The sequence below is a fragment of the Pagrus pagrus genome, assembly GCF_965226575.1.
Source record: "Pagrus pagrus genome assembly, chromosome: 3".
Classification (NCBI taxonomy): domain Eukaryota; kingdom Metazoa; phylum Chordata; class Actinopteri; order Spariformes; family Sparidae; genus Pagrus; species Pagrus pagrus.
Genome location: NC_140187.1, coordinates 18,487,495 through 18,507,743, shown reverse-complemented (window position 1 = coordinate 18,507,743; position 20,249 = coordinate 18,487,495). Strand labels below are relative to the sequence as shown.

Genomic DNA, 20,249 nt, shown 5'->3' with positions numbered 1-20,249 from the left:
GGGTTGTGCACTAGTGACACCAGCACCTCCTGTCGAAGTGTCCTTAGGCAAAATACTAAATCCCATTTTGCTCCCACTGGTCAGGTGAGCACCTCCTAAGGTAGCTTGCTGCCATCATCGTGTATGTAAGCGAATGGCTGAATGACAGACAAACTGTTAAGTGCTTTAGATAAAAGCATCATATAAATACAGACATTCACCATTTTACCTTTTACCATTATTGCCTCCGCCTGGTTGGTTTGCCAAAAATGTCAATCTCAAGATCTTCTGCAAAGAATTTCATGGCAATCCATCTGATAGATGAGATAATTCAATCTGGACCAAAGTGTCGGACAGACCATCATCATTTATGTCCACACTCATTTTGGGTGTATTACTTGCTCAGCAGTGATTTGTAACCCACATACAGTATAGTGTAGAGGGACAGTGTATTCAGTAGTTTTACTGTTCATTCTCTGTTTACCCTTTTGCCTTCATGCTCCCAAGTGAAGAACAAAAAGGAAGTTAATGTATTTGTGGGGGGGTTATAAACCACAGTTGGGAGACCAGATCCTCTTATTGCCTCTCACCTCTCGCCAGCTCACCAGATCAATTGTAGAGGAGCTCTGGAGACCACAGCAGCTGCTGACAGAGTCACTATACTTGTAGCTCATCCAGTGCTTCTGCTTATTGATCGCACGGGTGCATGTAGAGGTTGCAACAAACCCATCGGCCTGCCTTCCACCCTTTTAGCTCCACAATGCCATTTTCAGACCTCAGATCTCCGCTACCTCCACCCACAGCCAACTTTGTACACTTCCACCAGGGCATGGAAGTGAGAAGGAGGCGGCCTGGGCTTGCTGAGACGGATGCAGAAAATAGCCCCACTGCAGGCAGAATGAAAATACTCTGTTCCGGGGAAGTGTGTGACCATAAGGGACAGTCAGAATTGGACACCTCTACCGAGGTGTGAAGTAGAGTTTTTGTCTCTTTCCACAGATAGGAAGGGGAAGAGGAGGTTATAGTGGGTGTGAGGAGGGTGGACGATGTGGCTGTAATGGTGCAGCGGGAGTAAATAGACCAAGGGAGAAAGAGAACTCAGGGGACTGTCACCAATTGTCACCATGAGTCGCCTAGTTTTTGTATTAATTTTCCTCTTTGTGTGCCTGGGGACCAGGGTGAGAAATCATCTCACCTATAAATAGATGTGTGAGTGTGTCCATACGTTTGTGTATGTGTATAGATGGGTGTCCATTCTGTACTGAACCCATTGTGATGAAATGGCTTACACCCATAGCTAGGGGGCCAGGGGTCTTTCTCCATCTTGCTGTAGGGTCCATGCTAGTTGGAGGCTGTCACAGTGAATCCAGGGCTGGATGAACGTTCTGTCTTCCTTTCATTATTCACCACCGCTCCTCAACCATATCTCACGTCTCTCCCCAGAGGGGGAGGTGTGCTGTCACTGATTCTTACCGCTGGCAAGACAACAGCTTCTTCCTTCTCAGGATCAGTAGTTTCTTCAAATGATAGTCAGGGACGTTTAAAGGAGAAATCCACCCTTGGACCGTCTTTAAGGTCTTATCAAACTGTGATGAAGAGATGTGATTTAATTTTCAAGTGTGCGCAATTTCCCTCGAGCTGCCTCATCATCATCTTCTTCTAGTAATGATTTCCTGTATTAGGGATGACTTTGAAAGCAGGGATGCAGGATGAGCTAGCTGTTTTCAATCAAACCTTTGAGCATCGGCACATGTCTGTGATCACGGCCAAACTCTTAACTCAAAACAATGGCTCCTTTTTAAATTTAAAATATGGCCAGTTTAAGCCATTATTACGTTTTAAAAAATGATGTCCCTGCCGATAGAGAAATTACAGTGACTCAATGGTTACCTTTTGGCTATGTAGCACAAAGTTAGCCAACGTTAAGTGTTATAGACCCAGAGTCCAGACCAGCAGACCGAGGCTCTGTACGGAGCTTCCACGTCTGAAAAGTGAAACCAATGCGGAAGTGCCTTAAACCTAAAATCTTTCTAATGGCAAGCAGGGGGCAACTCAGCTGGTTTTAAAAAAGAACCCAAATTGTAAACGAGTTCATGAGAAAATGACCCTGCTTCTCATTTGATTTATTACCTCAGTAATTACTTTCCTAATGAGTTTATGGTCTCATCTCTAGTTTCAAATCGTCTTCAATACAACGTGATGGTAATTTTGTAAATTAGAGTAAAAGCGTGTCTCGGTCGATCCAATCAGGATATCCTCCCCAGCTATACCCACTCATCCAGATATGGTCACTTCTGGCTCCATTAAACCAAGATGGCGACGGCCATAATGCCAAACTCGAGGCTTCAAAATGGTAGTCGACAAAGAAATGGGGGATGTTACGGTGGTCATGTCATGTGTAACATCATTTTAATGTAACTTTTGTTCAATCATACACTTGCTGATGAATCCATCGTTTGTCTAGATTTTAGTATTCTGGTGAGCATTGTGATTTTTCTTGCAGTGGCTTTGGAGATAGAGTAGGTTGTACACTAGTGACACCAGCTCCTCCTGTCGAAGTGTCCTTAGGCAAAATACTAAATCCCATTTTGCTCCCACTGGTCAGGTCAGCACCTCCTGAGGTAGCTTGCTGCCATCATCGTGTATGTAAGCGAATGGCTGAATGACAGACAAACTGTTAAGTGCTTTAGATAAAAGCATCATATAAATACAGACATTCACCGTTTTACCTTTTACCATTATTGCCTCCGCCTGGTTGGTTTGTTTGAGACTACACAAAAACTGATTTCCACCGAACCTGGTTGGAGGATGGGACTCATTAATCCCATTAACTTTGGTGTGGATATGGTTAAATGGATGGATTCAAACATTTTTTCTTACTTTCATTAACATTGTGAGGGCGTTTTTCATCATTTTTGTTAATGAATGGCGTTATTTAGGTGGCTGGTGTCTATGAGTGAGCAAAATTAGATCTGGACCCTATTAAAAATCGAGATCTAGGGGATTTAAATATGTTTTCATAGAGGGGTGGTCTTTGTTCAGTCGCTATACGGTAACTAATAGGATATTGGATTAAGCTTGACTGAATTAAAGGGGACTTTCAGGCCTTGGCGGAGGTATGCACTCTATTCAGTGCCATTCCACTTTCCACTGTGAAAGGTTATGGGAATCACCTTTTTGTGGTAGAGCAGCTGCTCAATTTCCTGATCAATCTGTGACCCATGACCTTGACATAGATGAAGCGTAAACACGGGCTGTGCTGACTTTGCTTGAGGCAGAGACAACACAGAGACAGATGGAAGGAAGAGCTGTAGTGGAAAGAAGGGGAAGAATGTGTGACCTTCTGGATATGAAGCAGGACCTCTTACCACCCTCCCATCCTGAATTAAAGATGGAGCCACTGTTCTTTTTATCCTCTCATATAAATCCTCCTTTGTTGATATCCGCTGTGATGAAGTGTTGTAATTTGCCTTTTTGTTTCCCTACATGTTTCCTCAGTCTGCCGTGCCTGCTTCTATTTAAGTTAGTGATTCTCTCAATTTCCCAGAATACTTTCTAAGGTCTTCCAGAGAACTCCACAGGACCCTCGGTGTCCAGCTGAGTTTTATATGTTGTTGGAAAGAATAATGAACACAGTGAACTGAAAGTAATGGCAGGATGGTGCGTTTTTAGCTGAAACCAAAGAGCATTAGCTTTTCACGTAAAAGAGTGTCTTACAGTTTTGGTAGAGGCTGATATTCATGAACTGTGAGCTGACTGTCAGAGGACAAATCATTTCCTCTTCCTTCTGTTATTGATTCTTTAATTTAACATAACTGTAAAACATAATAGTGTTTAAAAAGGTTATTTGAAATAATTACCCCAAAACCGATGTGAACCACTTATACAGATCATTTTCCTCTAATTAAATCCCATTAAGGTTGTGGCAGGAATAAATAATGTGATGCCACTTTACATCTACATCCACAGTCGGCCAATTCTCCTCAGGAATGACAACAAATATTACAACACATCCTCATACCTAAACGACTGAATAGGTCCAGTGACTACCAAAACAACATATGACCATTCCCAAAACAGAGTGACCGCTGCAGAGTACCAGTGTACCACCTTCATCATATACTTGCTTAGGTTTAGGAAAACATCCGGATTTAGGTTAAATTAACTGTTTCTGTAACTTCAGTTACTAATGAATCTACATTACATATGTAAAAGTCCTGTGCTTGTTTAAGCCAATCATTCATCCTTAACTTCCCCCCTACGCTGTTTTTGTTGCTCTTTATCATACTTTGCCTGACTTCCTCCTTTGCTGCTATAATTTACTATGGCCACTAGAGGTCACCGCCTGACAAGAACCATACATATGGGTCATAATAAGCTGCTTTCACAGTCGACTGAAATGGTTGTTTTTCTGATGAGAACAGACTGAAGGGTAATTTGCCAGAAGCACATCCTCCCCTCAGCACAAACTGTTTAAGTTTTATCCATTCCTCACACAAACATTGCAGCGCATCTCTACCAGCACACAGAACTGAGTGAGGTAAAAATTCCCCTTTTGTGCAGGCGGGTCTCCAGTCAGACCTCTTGATATTTGCTTGTGCTTTTGCTTTTCGACTTTGTGAGACTGCTGGCCTCTTGAGAGCGAGATTCTCCACCGTCTCCTGTCTGTGTTTTTTTTTTCTGGCCATCAGCCAGGAGAGCCGCTGAGCTGAAAACAAACACTGAGTTGTGAGATGAAAAGAAGAACGAAGCTAATGCACAATTCTTTGAAAACGGCTTCTTGAAGTCACATCCTTCAAGCCACGTCTGGGAGTGGAAGATTGTTTGCGGCGATGTTAATCAACAGACCTAAGCATGTAGAATACATGTCATATATGAAAGGCTGGAATACTGTGTACAGCGTTGGTACTGAGCTCTCCTGCTGTACTTATGGCCCAGTTATTCTGTGGCCATGTTTATATTTCAGGGCTAGTTAAGTGATGCACTAAATCAAGCTCCAGGGGTGTTGTTATCTATGTTTACTTTCCTCTTATTGGTTTCTCTCTTGGAGGAGGAATGCTGTGTATTCACAGAGCAGCTGGCAGAGAGGTCAAAGACACTACAAAGCCCCATGAGACCCTCCCCTATATCTGTCTGTTTCTGAGTCCCTCAACCCGCCCTCCAAACACACACATACAGGCAAACAGATTTACATTCACAGTGTATGCCTATTCCCAGACAATCATCCTAATTGTTCCTGATTAGCCCCGATGTCTAGTTACATCACCATTTAATGAACTTCCTAATTCAATAAAGTGGCTTTAGCAGCACTAATTTCTTCCTTAAATGAATGCCTTCGTGGACAGAAAAACCTATTAGGTCTAGGTAGGAGATGAACATTGTCGATACCCCAATCATTTTGGGCAACTTGTTTTTTCATCTATCTCAAAAGCGCAGTTCGGTTTCACTTGGTTGGATTTGTAAAAGGCTGTTTGTGTTCTGTCACCGGAGAAGACTCGTGAAGATTATGAAACTCATTTTGATGTTAGAATTACAATTATACTATTCCTGGGAGGCTTCTAGGTGAGCCGTAATAATAAAAATCTGACACTTTTATTGATTTACTGCGAAATTACTGCTTGTATCTCCCAGTTAAAGTATGAGGTCAACTACAGAGTAGTACCCTGGGGGTGCAAGAGATTCAGCGTCTCGGTCAAGGGCACTTCAGCAGAACTGATGCTTGAACTCGTGTCCTTCAATCTGTTAAATCACAAGCTTGCAACTGGACATATCACCCTCCTGAACATTTTCTTACTTGATCATTTTCACACCTCTTTCTCACAGCCTTCTTCTGAGATCCTGTAAATACTACTGTTACTGTTTATTCAATAGATTCAAATTTTAGCCAAATACTTTGAGGATTAAGCCAGATATCTTATTACAGATAATTAGTTTCTTAATAAGGCGTGATAGTAGATCATAGATAGTAATCTTTCAAAACCCAAGGAAGTTTCTTCTGATCTTTCAGGTCTCTTACAAAGCTACTGTGAATTACACAGGCTCAGTAACTGATCTGAATTTAATCTTAAATTTCAAGGGTTTCCCCCTGAGAAAAACTAGGCAAAATAGTGCTTTTTCTTCTTATGCTTGATAGTTATGATGTGGCGGACACATTCACATCATATGTCTACAACTCGACTTTCATATCAGAATGTGAGATGGTGGGTGGGGGTGAGAAGCCTGCCAGGCCAGTGAATTTAGTCCGAGACTACAGTTCAACACTTTTAAGAGTGAAACCATGGGATAGTTTTAAGGAGATCTCAGGACATCTCCAGCTGTGTTTCTGATGGGTGTTTTAAGCCAAAACATTTTCCTGACCCTAACCAGGTGGTTTTTGTGCCAGTTTTTTTTGTCTGTTTATTGGATTCTACTTTTGTTTTGTACTTTTTGTCTGTGCTGTTTAATTTCGCTTTGTGTGAAGCACTTTGGTCTGTATGTTGATAAAGTTGAGTTGAAGTGGAGATACATAGTATATGCATTATGATTTATACCCAATCCGCTGAATTGAATACCTAAAATTACAATTTCACAGTGATACCCCTCCTGTAAATTAAATGTTCTCAAAAAGCAGATCTGTTTTTTGATGTGAATAAACGCCTAATACAACCAGTGAAGGAAAAGATCCCTGGGTTTAAACGTTATAGCAAAGTCTTGGACTGTTGACAAATTTGTATTGTCTCACAGATATATATCCGTACCTCTCATACAGCCCAAAGATGATAAATGTTATTCAGGTGGTTTGGTGTGGTGGTTTTACCATCGAGGCTTGCGAGTATTCAGTTTGTCATTTGAACTAAGTTCAGCATTTAGTAGTGAAATCAGATGGTGTAGTTTATGGTTGACATAAAAACCTTGATTTCTTTCGTACACGTTGATTTTCAGTTGTTTGCAGGTGCAACATCACAGACATGGGAATATTTTCTTGATGATGAACAGCTGTGCGATTTGCTCGTGGAAATAATTAAGGGATTCAGTATTTTGTAAAGGAAAACGTATCACTTTAATAACTAACTAATTTAATGTGTAACATGCTTAATAGACAAAACACTTAACTGCTGCAAGGTCATAAATTATTAAGAGTGTGGTTGCATAACATAGAGAGCAGGGCCAGGACTGAGAGTGACCCATTTTGGAGAACCATCATTAGGAAAAGATAATGACCGGTGGAATTTATTGGTTTTGCGGTGCTGGTACCAGCCAGTTAATCACTCAGCACTGGTCCATCATCCTGGACAAAGAACCAGCAAGTGAGTAAGTGTGACTGTGATGATCATAAATGTTAAGTGTGCTCTGAAGCGGCAGGGAGGAACGGCTGACCTGTTTTTAGACAGTTCACTCTCATCTGCCTCCGTATCCTGCAGGAGAGCATATTTCATTCCCAGCAGCTACCAGACACAGAGGCAGGTTAAGTGGATGCATGTTGACTCCATGATGGACTATAGGGAAATAGATGGTACCCAATCAGACAGCGGACACGCAAGCCGAGACGAGAAGGCCACAGGGAGGAAATAGAACATTTTGCTCGTCGTATAATTAAAACATTCAAGCCAGGAGGGAGGTTTTATTATGATGGGACAGTTAATCTGTTGGCTATTTCTTTATTCATTTCCCTGGTGAGGGGAAATATGGATTATTGGTAAGTAAAATGTACCTTCCTGATGATACCTGGTCTGTTTTGCTTATCATTGTTTAATAATAGATGTTAGTGGTTTCTTTTTGCTTTGGCTGTCTTATCTGACAGAGTGGTTGAAAATGTTTTAATAGATTTTAGATGGATGTGTATTATATGTAATATGGAAATAAATAAGTTCATATAATATTTTATAGACGCTTAGAGCAACAGTGACCCTGGCTACAAACGTGAGCAATAATAATACATTTTTCTGAAAAGATAGTTCATTTAGCCCTGCCCTCCACATAATATGCTCTCCCACAGGTAACATTATCGGCGGTGCTCATTGTCAGCTAAAATGATGACTGTTGCAAGCAGATTAAAATATATAATATGTACAAATTCTGCATTAAAATGTCTACACACGACTTAACCTTTGTTATATATTTTGTTGAGTTGTGTACATTATTCCAAATGTTTTCAGCTATGTTCAAACCCACAGCAATCTACACCTCTACTCAAGGTAGCTATAGCCCCATTCACACTGCCTTTTCAAGGCAGGAATCTTATCTTAATCGATAGTCTGCCCCGCGGTCTGTGTGAAAGTTACAGAGGCAGAGTGGGGGGACAGTTTTGTTCCGCCAGCTGAGGTAGTAACAGAGCCGCAACAGAGTCGAGACGGTGTCTGTGTGAATGGAAACGCTGGCAGCGCGAGACAGGGCTGTGTCAATCGGATGGTGTTCACAGTCTGACAACTAAACAGTCAACTTGACACCCTTCAGAGAAATGTCCCACACTTCAACCCACAAAACAGCGTTACAAAAGTTATGTGGTAGAGGGGCGTGTTCGTTGTTCAGCATCTCATATATAAATACCGCATTTATGCATTTATTTATGCATATATCTTGTGAAAGACAAAATGTAACATGTATAAACCTTAATGTTTAACTTATAAAAACATGCTAACAATAAAGGGAGTGAAAAGGAAGAATCTGATATTCACATGTGGAGTCAGAGAGTTCTTTGAAATTCATCGAAGAGCTCTGAATATCAAAAGAAAGTGGAGATGAAATTAATATTATAATCACAAATTAAACATTGGAAAAAAACTGCAGGGTGGGATGCATTTTAATAAACAACTCAGTTTGGAGAGAGTCTGGTTGCAAGGTGAAAATTAGATTTTTTTAACAATCAACTTGACATCGCAAATATTTCTACAGCTTTTATCACAAGTCTCAGTCTCTCTGCTGACTCATTAGGAGATTATACACACATTTCATGGGATTATGATAAAATAATGAAACTAATTATTAGTGTAGAGACTGTATGTCACTAGCAAAGGTCTAAGACAATATAATAAGTGAAAAGACCTACCCTGATACATCAATCGATATACTTATCAGGGATAATCCTGTAATAAACCAAAGTACACGCCACTGATATAAAGATACAAGAATCACAACATTTTCAGCACCACAGACAAACTGTTTTTCTTTAACATTAACATTATTTGACTTAAAAGGAATGTAAACAAAAAAGTGGCTTAAACTCTGTACCAGAATAATACATTTTATCGAATTACTGACGATAACTGAAAAGCAATCTCACAGAAACATATTGTAAACAAAACAACTGAAAGTATTCAGCAGAATGATGCATAATCAAGTCATCCAACTTGTTTTTCCCTGGAAAGGCCGCCTAGCTTCACATCCTCTACTAATGTCATAGCAACACTGATCACCTACGGCAACAACAAAATATATTTTGATTTGGTAGAAAAATGTCTTGTTTGTCATTTCCTGTGCTGATGGCAAAAATCTGTCCTCACGTTGGAGAGCGAGGTCTTGTAAAGTCATGGAAAGCTGTGAACATTCAGGTTTTCATATTTCATACATTCCACCAAAGATAATGAGAGGTGACTTCATGATGAGTTTCTCCTCTCTGGCTGTGTGTGTGTGTGTGTGTGTGTGTGTGTGTGTGTGTGTGTGTGTGTGTGTTAATCAGTAACTTCACCTAAAAACCTCCAGTCCCTCATGGCGCGAGGGTTAAAACCTCTTACACAGAGAGAATATGATAATTATGAACGAGTTAGTGTTTTAACAAGGTAAATGTTACTGTCAGTAGTGCACACATGTATTGGTACACATCCCTCTCACATGCTGTTTTCTATCTCTCTCTCTCATCTGTGACAGTATCCCTTGGAGACATATATGTGTGTGTGCCTACAGTATAGTGAGCCGCCTTTGTCTCGATTTCCCTGCTCATTATCGGGACAGGTTCAAGGAGATGGGTACTCATTTGCATAGGCAGCCCCGGGCTGGAACCCCTGTGTATAGCAGCCAGGTGATTCATACTAGTTCCCAAACAGTCTTATTTAGCAGAGGATTAGATTAAAACCAATCAATCAGCCCAGATCACCCTGACCCACAGGAAAATGAGTCAGGTGACTGCTGAAAGACCATCCATGTTTCTTGCCCTCTTGGAATAACCCAGAATAGCCCCATTTGTCACACAACCATGGCAACAGTGCAAGTCTGTGTATTCAGATTTAAAGACGAGACATTTCTGTACTCAGAGTGTTGGCACAGCGAGGGGCAGACCAGCGCGAGCATAAAACTTCAAATAAAGGGAGTTAGACTGTGTAGTAGGGTGAAGAGGGGGTGATCTGTCTGTTAACATGTTCACGTGGGAAAGGATACAACCACAAGAGATCCTGAACAAAGTAAAGCAGAACAGAAAAGTATCATTTGCTGAATGAAGACATTTATCCAGTTGTAACTTTATAGAAGTGAAACTTCTGTTGTTTTAGAAAGTGGAGAGTCTACAGAGAGAGTGGAGATTTGGAGAAACCGCATCTTACGCGAAAGATCTTTAGATAACTGGTCACTTCAGGTCAGCAGTTCAAATGCAAAACTGAACCTGAGGCCTGCTTTGTAAATCAGAATGTGTTACATCAGAATGGTTACATAGTTACATAGTTTATTCTTAAAGAACAATCATTTGTAGAATATCTTGAAATGCTTCACTTGTAAATAAGTGTAAGTTAATAGGTAATAATTCATTATCATATATACTATATGTGTTAATAATAACAGCATCATAAACATGTTTATTTTTAGAGTGTAAGACATTTATAAGAACTTGTTCATACACTGAGAACCATTAAAAAAACCTCTCTTATAAATGTTTACTCCCATTTCCTCGGTGGGGGGCTGTCTGCGCTGGGGGCTGCTTTCGGCCGTGTCTGGGATGTCTCTGTCTCGTGGCGAAAATCATCTGGGCTTGGTGGGGGGCCTATGGCAGTGCTTAGCCGCGCTGCTGTGGGGCCCTCGCTGGCCTGTAGCTGGGTGGGCGCCCGAGTGGAGGTGTCCTGGCCTGGGCAGTGGGCGGCCCCTGGTGCAGACGGCCTCCTGTGACAGCGCTTCCTGACTTGGCTCCTCTGTGTTCAGCCACATGTTTTTAAGATCAATTTTATTTGTGTGTGTGTGTGTGTGTGTGTGTGTGTGTGTGTGTGTGTGTGTGTGTGTGTGTGTGTGTGTGTGTGTGTGTGTGTGTGTGTGTGTGTGTGTGTGTGTGTGTGTGCGCGCATGTGTGTACGTTTATATGTGCTGGGGTTGGGGCCTTGGGTGGGGTAGGGCGGGATGAGGGTTGTTTTTAAAACATGTAAAGCACTTTGTGCTACATTTTTAATGTATGAAAAGTGCTTTAAAAGTAAAGTTATTATTATTATTATTACAGCATTATCCTGCTTATACAATGGTCACTTGCCATAGAGCAAAACATTAAGACTATTAATGTATATTTTCACGCATTTTGCAATCAAAATATACATTTTTTTTGAGAGTTTGACTAATAGCTGAAAGAGTCATTACAGTCCTATACAGTCCTTATGCAATAGAAACATTGTTCACTACTCCAGTAAATAGGACAGACCTTATGTACGACTTAGCAATGAGAGATTTACTAGTTCACATTTTGTCAGCGCAATAGCATCACAACCATGAAGGATACAGTCACAAATCTTCACAGGTGTGCACTTGAGATCAAAATGAAGGCTGAGTTTGAAGATGGCTGTGGTCCGACCCATAAGTACTGAGTACTCATGTAATAATGTAGCAATGGCAACTGAGTAATCCTGGGTCCACTTTGGTCAGTATTCCTGCACGGTATCTCATACTAAAACATTCATCTGGCACTTAGCGACCAATCATAGCTGAGACCGACCTGTGCACCCCGGGCAAGCCTCACCCAGCTGCACTCTGATGGCTCGATGGAGAGCTCACGTCTCTGCAATCTATATGAAAGCACGAGGCAAAATGATGCAATGCTAATGTCCTCTTTATAGAAAATATGGTCTAATATTTATAAACTCTCCACTTTCTGTACACACCACTGGAGGGTGCAAACGTAGATACATACTGTAGATGTGGTAATGCAACTTTAATGGACTCACATGGGAGGGCGTATTCATATTAATGGGTCAAAGACATACTGTTATGTCAGCAAAGTGAAGGCATTTTAAATCTACATATCCCTGAGATATTCTGCTTGTCTGAGCTTTCTGCTCATCTAAAAATAATATCATCATCATCATCATCATCATCATCATCATCATCATCATCATCATCATCATATCAGCGTTGTCCGTATTTTCAGTGCTTGTTTTAAGCAGAGTTCGTCTCAAATCTGCCATGACTGCTGACCCTCTTGCAGTCTTTACTGTGGTCATATCTCAAGTTTTATGTGAGAGGTGTTGACAGGAAGGATTTAACAGTGAGTCTTATGATGCCTTTGAGTGTTTTCAAGCTGTACATAGCAGCCGCCGTGCTGCCAAATGAAAAACAATTTACAACAATATAGAAGAAATCACGACAAGGCGCACTGTAGATGTGCCACACAGAAGACTTTCTTCTTGCATTCCAGATTCCCCCGACACATGAGGGCCTTAAAATATATATCCTCTTTTCTATATAAAGACCATCATTTTGTAAATCTGAGTTTGTGGGATCTTAGTAGAACCTTCAATAAGCACAGCGACATGACTTTCTACCACAATGTTCAGTCTTATCTGTACTTTCTTGTAACCAAATTTGCAGTTCATAATAACCTACATGTTTTCTCACAGCACGATGTAATTATGAAAGGTTAACGCCATCTTAATTATAGAGAACTTTATGGGGAAAGTTAGTGAGGTTTCGTCGTGCAAAAACCTCAGCTGATACTGATGTAGAGTGCATACAGAGCAGCTGTTTTTATCTGATGCTATACAGCTAACTGTCCATTTTGTCTCTTTTATTTCTCAGGAGAGGAAGCTGTGTGCCTTCCCGACCATTGAGATCTGTGGTACAGATCTCATCAACTATATGGTTCCACTGTCACGCCAGACAGACTTCTTTGTTCCAGAGATGAAGGAGGAGGTTAAAACAGACGTTAAAGAAGAGGACTCTGATGAGGACAGAGGAACTGACATTACAGGTGACACTGTGTATTTTGTTCATTCCAACCATACACTGTTGTCACTGCTGACTGTTGAACATAACTCTATATACTAAACAAAATTTCAATTTGTTCATTTCACTGAAAACAGAGGTCGTTTTTTGTGTTATTTTGTTTTTGCAGTCTGATGAAGCGTGTTGATAGAAACACATTTCAGCTCCACTGAGACTACAGCTTGTGTCAGTTCACAGCAAACAAAGAGGAATTATGTGGAAACTTTGATTTTGTCCGACACCGCCCTGACTCCCCTCCTGCCCTCGATCACTGTGGACATGTGATATATGAGACTCTGTAATAGTTCTGTCACTGCAAGTATGTGTCTTCAAGCGCAATGTCCTCTCTGCTGCTACGACTTGCTGGACCTGTAGGCAGGACCTATGGCGGTATTGACTTTGTCATTGTACAAATCACTAGAGAAAGAAAATAGTGTTTGTTTGATGGGAGAGAGTGGGTGGAGGTGGGCTGATGTACACCTGGTGCTGTCTGCCTTGAGCTAAGATCGTGTTACATCCCTTGTAAACACATCTTCAATTCAGAAGATGTATTAGGAAGAAGGGTTTTCATGACCTGTACATGTTTTGGCGTGTTTAGATTGGGGTCGGCATCTGAGCAAAGCTAAGGTAAAAGCAATTCTTCACACAGATACAGAACAATTGTTGGCTGTGGAGCCACTAACATTACTCTGAACTGAGATTTAACACTATTCACAGCGCGGTAGGTTGTAAATTAGTTTGTCAGCGTCACCAGAGCAAAGCAAAGTTTTGATTATTGCTTGCTTTTCAACAAATGAGAAACTTAATTAAAAAATTCTTAAGTGCTAGGAAACATTTCAGCGGTGTAATTTGGATAAAATTAAATTGATATTACATTTTTCATGATCCTTAAAGCAGGGTGTCATTACACAAACTTACTTACACACACACACAAACACATGCATCCACACACAGACAGTTTGTCTCACAGTTGTCCATCTTTTTCCCTTCAGAATCTTGTTTTGAAACCAAAAAGTGAAGCAGATTCTCAGGAGAATTTGAAAGTGTTTTTAAACTATAATTTTGAATTCGGCAATTTGAATAAACTAATTTGATTTGATTGCCGTGAGGTTCAAAGTGGAGCTTCAAGCAAACACATTGATCAGATGAGCTCATAAAATTCATCAAGCTGCCTACGAGACGAAGTGTTTATTGGTGATATAATACTGGAAAAAAGAGTGAAGTGGAGCTGCTTCTAAAGAACCAGAAAGGTTATAATATGAACACGAACAGCTTGTGCAGCACAATCCAGTCAGAAACGTGCAATAATGGAGGCGGCACGGGCTTACATACATCTATCTCTTTTCCTTAAAAACATAATTATGATTGTGGGTCTGTGAGCCAATAGTATAACGGCGTTGGTTTTCTGTGTTTCGTCAGCTCAACGACCCACAAGTCAGTTAGAACTGAAGAAGCCTCTTGGATGAGAGGTGAAACGTCTTCAAGAAACTGAAACACGTCCATTTGCTTACGATACAGCACTTGGAAAAATGGCCGAGTTCTACACCCAGCATACTGTAATGCCCTGATGTTAGCTAGCTAGTGTTGGCAATGTTAATTTTAGCCAGTGTTAGCAATGATGCCAGACGACATGTTCATGTTCTGATCCATAAGTACTCAGTAGTCATTACTACATCTTGTCAGACACACATTACAGAATCTTTATTAAGTTGGCCTAATACTTGTGCAGAGGGGACCTTTAAAAATCTAATGGTAATAGTCAAATTCAGGTAATCACATTGAATCAAATAGTCATTAAGTAAACTAAAGTGAAGCACGTTACTGCAGGTTATTGGCTACAGAAACACAGGGTCTGTTTGTTGTTCACAGGCGAGCCGAGAGGGAGCTATTGTGTTGCAAGAGTGACAGAATTTCGTCTGCCAAGTGAAGTGTTACTTTTATCAAACTAATACAGCTGCACTGTATATTGAGCTTCTGCAGCACCCACTTAAACCATAAATTGGTATATAAACTAATCTTGGTTGTTTCTTTGCAAAGTTCAGTTTTTAAACAGGATTTTTTTTTCAACTGAAGAAACTGCAGTTCTTGGTGAGGTGTGCACTTTCTTATTGTTTAACTTGTTCAACATTTGCACAGTCAGCACAGGTTCTGTATGTTATACAGGAAGTAGAAGGCGGGTGTGATATTGTATGGATGTCTGCCTATTTGTGTGCAGTGTTCCTACATCATGGCTGGTGCCTCTATGTTATCTCTATTGTAGTACATGAGGTAATGGACTCAGTAGCCACTGTCAGGGATGGAGACTGTACAGAACAAAGTGCGTTGGTGTTTATGTTCTGGGTCCCAGACACGGCTGAGCTTTCTTAATGAGAGACAGATCAATCAGCGGAGCTAAGCTTTGTCTGACAAGCCAACTGTGGAAATCCCACTCGGGCACCTTGGAGATTGCCTTCGACTTTTCATCCCTCAACCCCACTGGCCGCAATGTGTAGACCGTCGTGACCATAAACTCTGACTGTGCCTGAACATTTGTCCTGCTTCTACCATCACAGCACACTGAGAGCAGTGAACACCCAAACAAAATGAAAACACTTCTATGATAATCTGGTGATCACAGCAGCCACTGTTTGTGCTGCGAGAAGCTTGTTAATCTTTTGAGGACACAAACCTGCCTGAGTATGAAACGGGCCAGTGGGCTTCATTTTTATACCATTTGGACCACTGATGAATGGCACCTTCTTTACAGAAAGCCACTGGGGACTTTCACTACCCAGCTGAGGTACAAACCTTACAGAATATGGCAGGCTTGTTGGACTTATCAAAAAACTTGAAATCATTGGGTAAAAATGCTCACTTAAGTGTGTGATAATTGCGGCAGGTCTCACTTTACATCAAGAGAGGGCCTGACTCTACTAACTAAGTTGAGACGTTAAATGCATTTCCACCCAACTGTTTTTCAGTGCAAGTAATTAATAAAGTCAAAATATTGCTTGAAAAAAGGGGTTGGCGCATCAATCAAAACAACAGACATATCAACATATGGCGTATGTAAAACATGTGACTCAGACGCTCACTGCTGAGATAGAAAACATCGGATCTGAAGAGGAGACGGTAACCTTCTTTAAATTAATATATGAAACAAACATGGATGCCATGTTTCCATCATATTATTCACATGTTTTTAAATACACTATTTAATTAAACAAATCATTGTTATTTCAGGCAGTGGTGTTGAGGGGGACTGCTACAAGGTCAGAGTGGATAATTACAAATTCCTGCATAACGGGGCATCAACAGGGCAAAATACTGAATAAAACAATTAGTGCACAAGTGGCAGTGCAGTCGTACCTTTTACAAGAGGAGTTTACAAGAATACAGCACAGTAGTTTGAAGTGACGGGGACAAGATCAGCCATTTTAAAAGGCATTGCAGACAGTCCCAGCTGTAAGTGACACCTACGAGCATCAGACTGGAGAAATGTCACCGACTGTTGTTCTTAACGTGCCTAACTCTTATATTCACATAACAGTGGTGGCTTCATTAACACTGCAGGATTCTTTTTTGTATTTATTGCTTGTTTCTATTATATTAAACTTTTGACTTCGACACAGGCCACAGATCATGCGCATATTTAGAAAAAGGGATGGGAATTGTTGAGATTTTATTGATACCAATGCTGTTATCGAATCTGTTTATCGGCCTTATTATTCTTCGATTACCTGACTGATTTGACAGTCTGTCATCGTCTAAAAAGGGTGAAATGAGATAAAATGTGTAGTTTTTTGTTTTCAATTAGGTGTTGTTAGCCAAAGAGACTCTACTAAGCCTGCCTGCCTATGCAATTATTATTATTACATACAATTTTTACCCTCAGTAACTGATGTGTTTCCGCCCTGACTTAAAATGATAGTTTTACAGACATTACAGCTAGCACTATACTCTTCAGTAAATGAAGCGATGCTTTGGACCGAGGAATTGATAAGCTCGGTGGTGTACAACTCCGATGGCTCAGACAACTTGGAACCGTTTCTCAATGGCTCCATTTTTTCTCAATTTAAAATACATGCAGTATCCTAAAATGCTCCTGCCTAATTTGTAAACAACAAAATGTATCTACTGTAGAACTTCTTCACTCCTGTTTATGCATTTTATTTAATTTTTTAATTCTATTTATGCATCTCTCCTTTCTCTCCATCCTGTCTGACTCACAGTCTCCAAACTCTCAGCATGCCTCAGCTCTGTCTGTGTCTAATTACTTCCTTAAAAAAAAAAATCCTCTCCTCTGTTTCAAACGGTTTCGAGAACAAGACCTTGATTCTCTGCTAATAATCCCAGCGGGCCCAATTTAGCAAGTAATTTAGGCAAATGTTACCTAAAAGACTTTCAGAGGCACAGCTGGCTGGCTTCTACCCGGGTACCAATTTCAGGACTTGCTTACAGTTGTGGAGGGGGTGAAAGTTGTCCAGCATGTTGAGGCTCTTCCTCAGGGGGCTGTCCACCCAATTACCCTAAATAGACCCATTATTCCCCGTAAAATTCCTTGCATTGTAAAACAAGTCTCTCTGGAAAAGTCCTTTTACTGAAGCATGCAAATGAAAAATAAATCTCTCCGTACACCTCTCTGACACATTCACACCAGGCCTGTTCCACTGAAGACCGTTCCCCGCGGTTCAGTTTGGACCTGCTCGCTAATCAACAGGCCCATAAATAGATCATATAAATAACCTAAATGGACTTCTCGTATGTAATATTCTTCACCGCAGACAGGATCCGATCTGCTGGACGTGATAATTAGATTGCTGAGTGATGTTGGGATTCGAATGAATGAAAAGGAAAGACTGACCCAAGCGAGGGGCTCAGAGACTCTCTGTTTATTGTATTTGGGTCCCTGGTGACACATTTAGTGCAAACACACTTTGATGTGTGGATGAGATTTATTTGGAGTGTGAAAGCAGCAGGAAAGTAGCAGGGATGGTGTTTCAGTGTCCTGTGGGAAAGTCAAGTCAAGTTGAGTCAGATCTTATTTGTGGAAGACGTTTTATATCGCGGCCGTACATTTCAAACCAGATAAGACGTATTAAGTATTAAGATCGTGTTATTAATACGTAGGGATGCACAATATGGATTTTTTTCAGCAGATACAAAAAAATACCTGCTTCTCTTGACTGATATCGATCAGAGAGTCGATAATCTCACATTTTAGAAGTTTAAAAAGAAGTTCCTAACCTGTGATTTATGCACACCCGAGGCTAAGAAAGGCTAGGATTTAGTTAAATAGATGATTTCCACATCATTGCTCCAAGATTTGTTTTGTTAAACCCTTGTGGAACATGTGTTGCAAATCACAATCATGTTTCTAAAAACATGTCTAGTCTACACTGTGCGGCTCTACAAGTGCAGCAGTTTGACATCATGAGTGCGACAACAGCGTTCTTCTTCCTCTTCTTTCCTCTGTGTTTATTTGGTGATCGCTCACCAACGTTAAAGCTGCATACCACCACCTGCTGTGCTGGAATGTGTAGATACTAAACGGACTGTATTTATATGGCACTTATGTAGTCTTAGTGACCATTTAAAGTGCTTAACAACACATGTCGGCATTCAACCATTCACTCACACATTCCTACATTGGTGGCAGAGGCTACCAGGCAAGGCACCACCTGCTGATCAGGATGGATATCTAGGCTGCAGGGCCCGTGGACCGAACCACCGACCCTCCAATTGGTGGACGACCCCTGCACTTTTTAAGTCAATGAAGGCAATGTGGCTTTGTATTATCTAGCTCTATCAGCTATAGTTTCATTATTGGCATAATACACAATAATACAAATGATATACTGTATATATATATATATATATATATATATACATATATATATATATATCCAGTATATCTTTGTATTATTGTGTATATATATATATATATTTATATATATATATATATATATATATATATATATATATATATATCCTTAAACAACAACAAAAAACCCCAGAAAATATTCACATTTAAGAAGCTGGAATCAAAGAATTGTGTTGACTCGATCAATCAATCATTAAAATAGGTGGGGATTAATTAAATAGTTGGCAACTAATCGATTAATCATTGTAGCTCTATACATCATACTTCTCTAATAAGAAAATGATGGTCAGTATATTTAATATAAGAACAGGAACAGAGACCAAATTCTCAAAACAGTGTAATAACAGTCAACAGTCATAAATTGGAAAAACTCTACCCTTGATTATTGAATTTAAGATTTCAGAAGGTGAATCTTTCATCTTGTCTTGATCACAGCTTGAACAGTTGTCTAATAAAACACATTAGGAAAACAAAGACATTTGTACATGTGGGTTTATGTATTAATTTTTCTCACATAATCTTTTCTTCTGCCTCTGAAGTCTCTTCTGAAACCAACTGTGGACAGCTGCCTGAGTAATATTTGTTATGTAGGTGTGAGATGTGATGTGCCACTTATATTTAGTCTTGATTCCTGTTTTCCTCTTTGTAATTTTAAGGCTGTCTAAGCAACAATATCATTCTTCGGTCTGTAGTTTCAGTTGTGTTTATTGTGTTTAAATCTTTGACCCGCCTGACACAACTCACTTTCCTTATGAATTTCAACCTTCCAGTAAGATTTTTACATTGCCGGCTTTTCCTGCAATTACGATGTTTCTGAGCACATCACAACGTTTATCTTGTGGTTCGCTGGCAAACAAACAGCGGTGAGGGATAATGAATAGCTATTCGTTCACAGAGAATCGTAGATCAAAGGCCAATTAGAATCAGGTTTAGTCAGAAAGCATTAGCAAGCTGAACGTGTGGGTGAGGAAATCTCCATCAATTAAGCTAATGGACGTTCTTCATGATGAGTTCAGATTACGTGTTCTGTGCTGCAGACGGCTGCAGCAAGAACATTCTCTCCCTGCGACGCTATAGTTAGCTGTACAGTAGCACAATGCAATGGGAAATTAGATGCAGGTAATGAGAGGTCTTTGAGTTTATATAATAGAGTTTATGCCTTTAACCATACTAATCTGGTTCTTGTGAGCCTCAACTGACACACAGTCTCCTGATGAGCTTTAATAACCAGGTGGGCTCGGTAGCATTATAATACAGTAGCTCAAGT

The 20,249-nt window shown here is 40.4% G+C and overlaps 1 protein-coding gene across 1 annotated transcript in view; it reads left to right on the top strand.

Annotated features, from left to right (window-relative positions):
* The window catches only part of tex264a (testis expressed 264, ER-phagy receptor a), a 77,700-nt gene that overhangs the window by 54,780 nt on the left and 2,671 nt on the right, over positions 1-20,249 (top strand). The window contains exon 3 of the mRNA XM_084348194.1: positions 12,934-13,105. Within this exon, the coding sequence (XP_084204320.1) occupies positions 12,934-13,105 (172 nt within the window). The remainder of the gene's footprint in view (positions 1-12,933; positions 13,106-20,249) is intronic.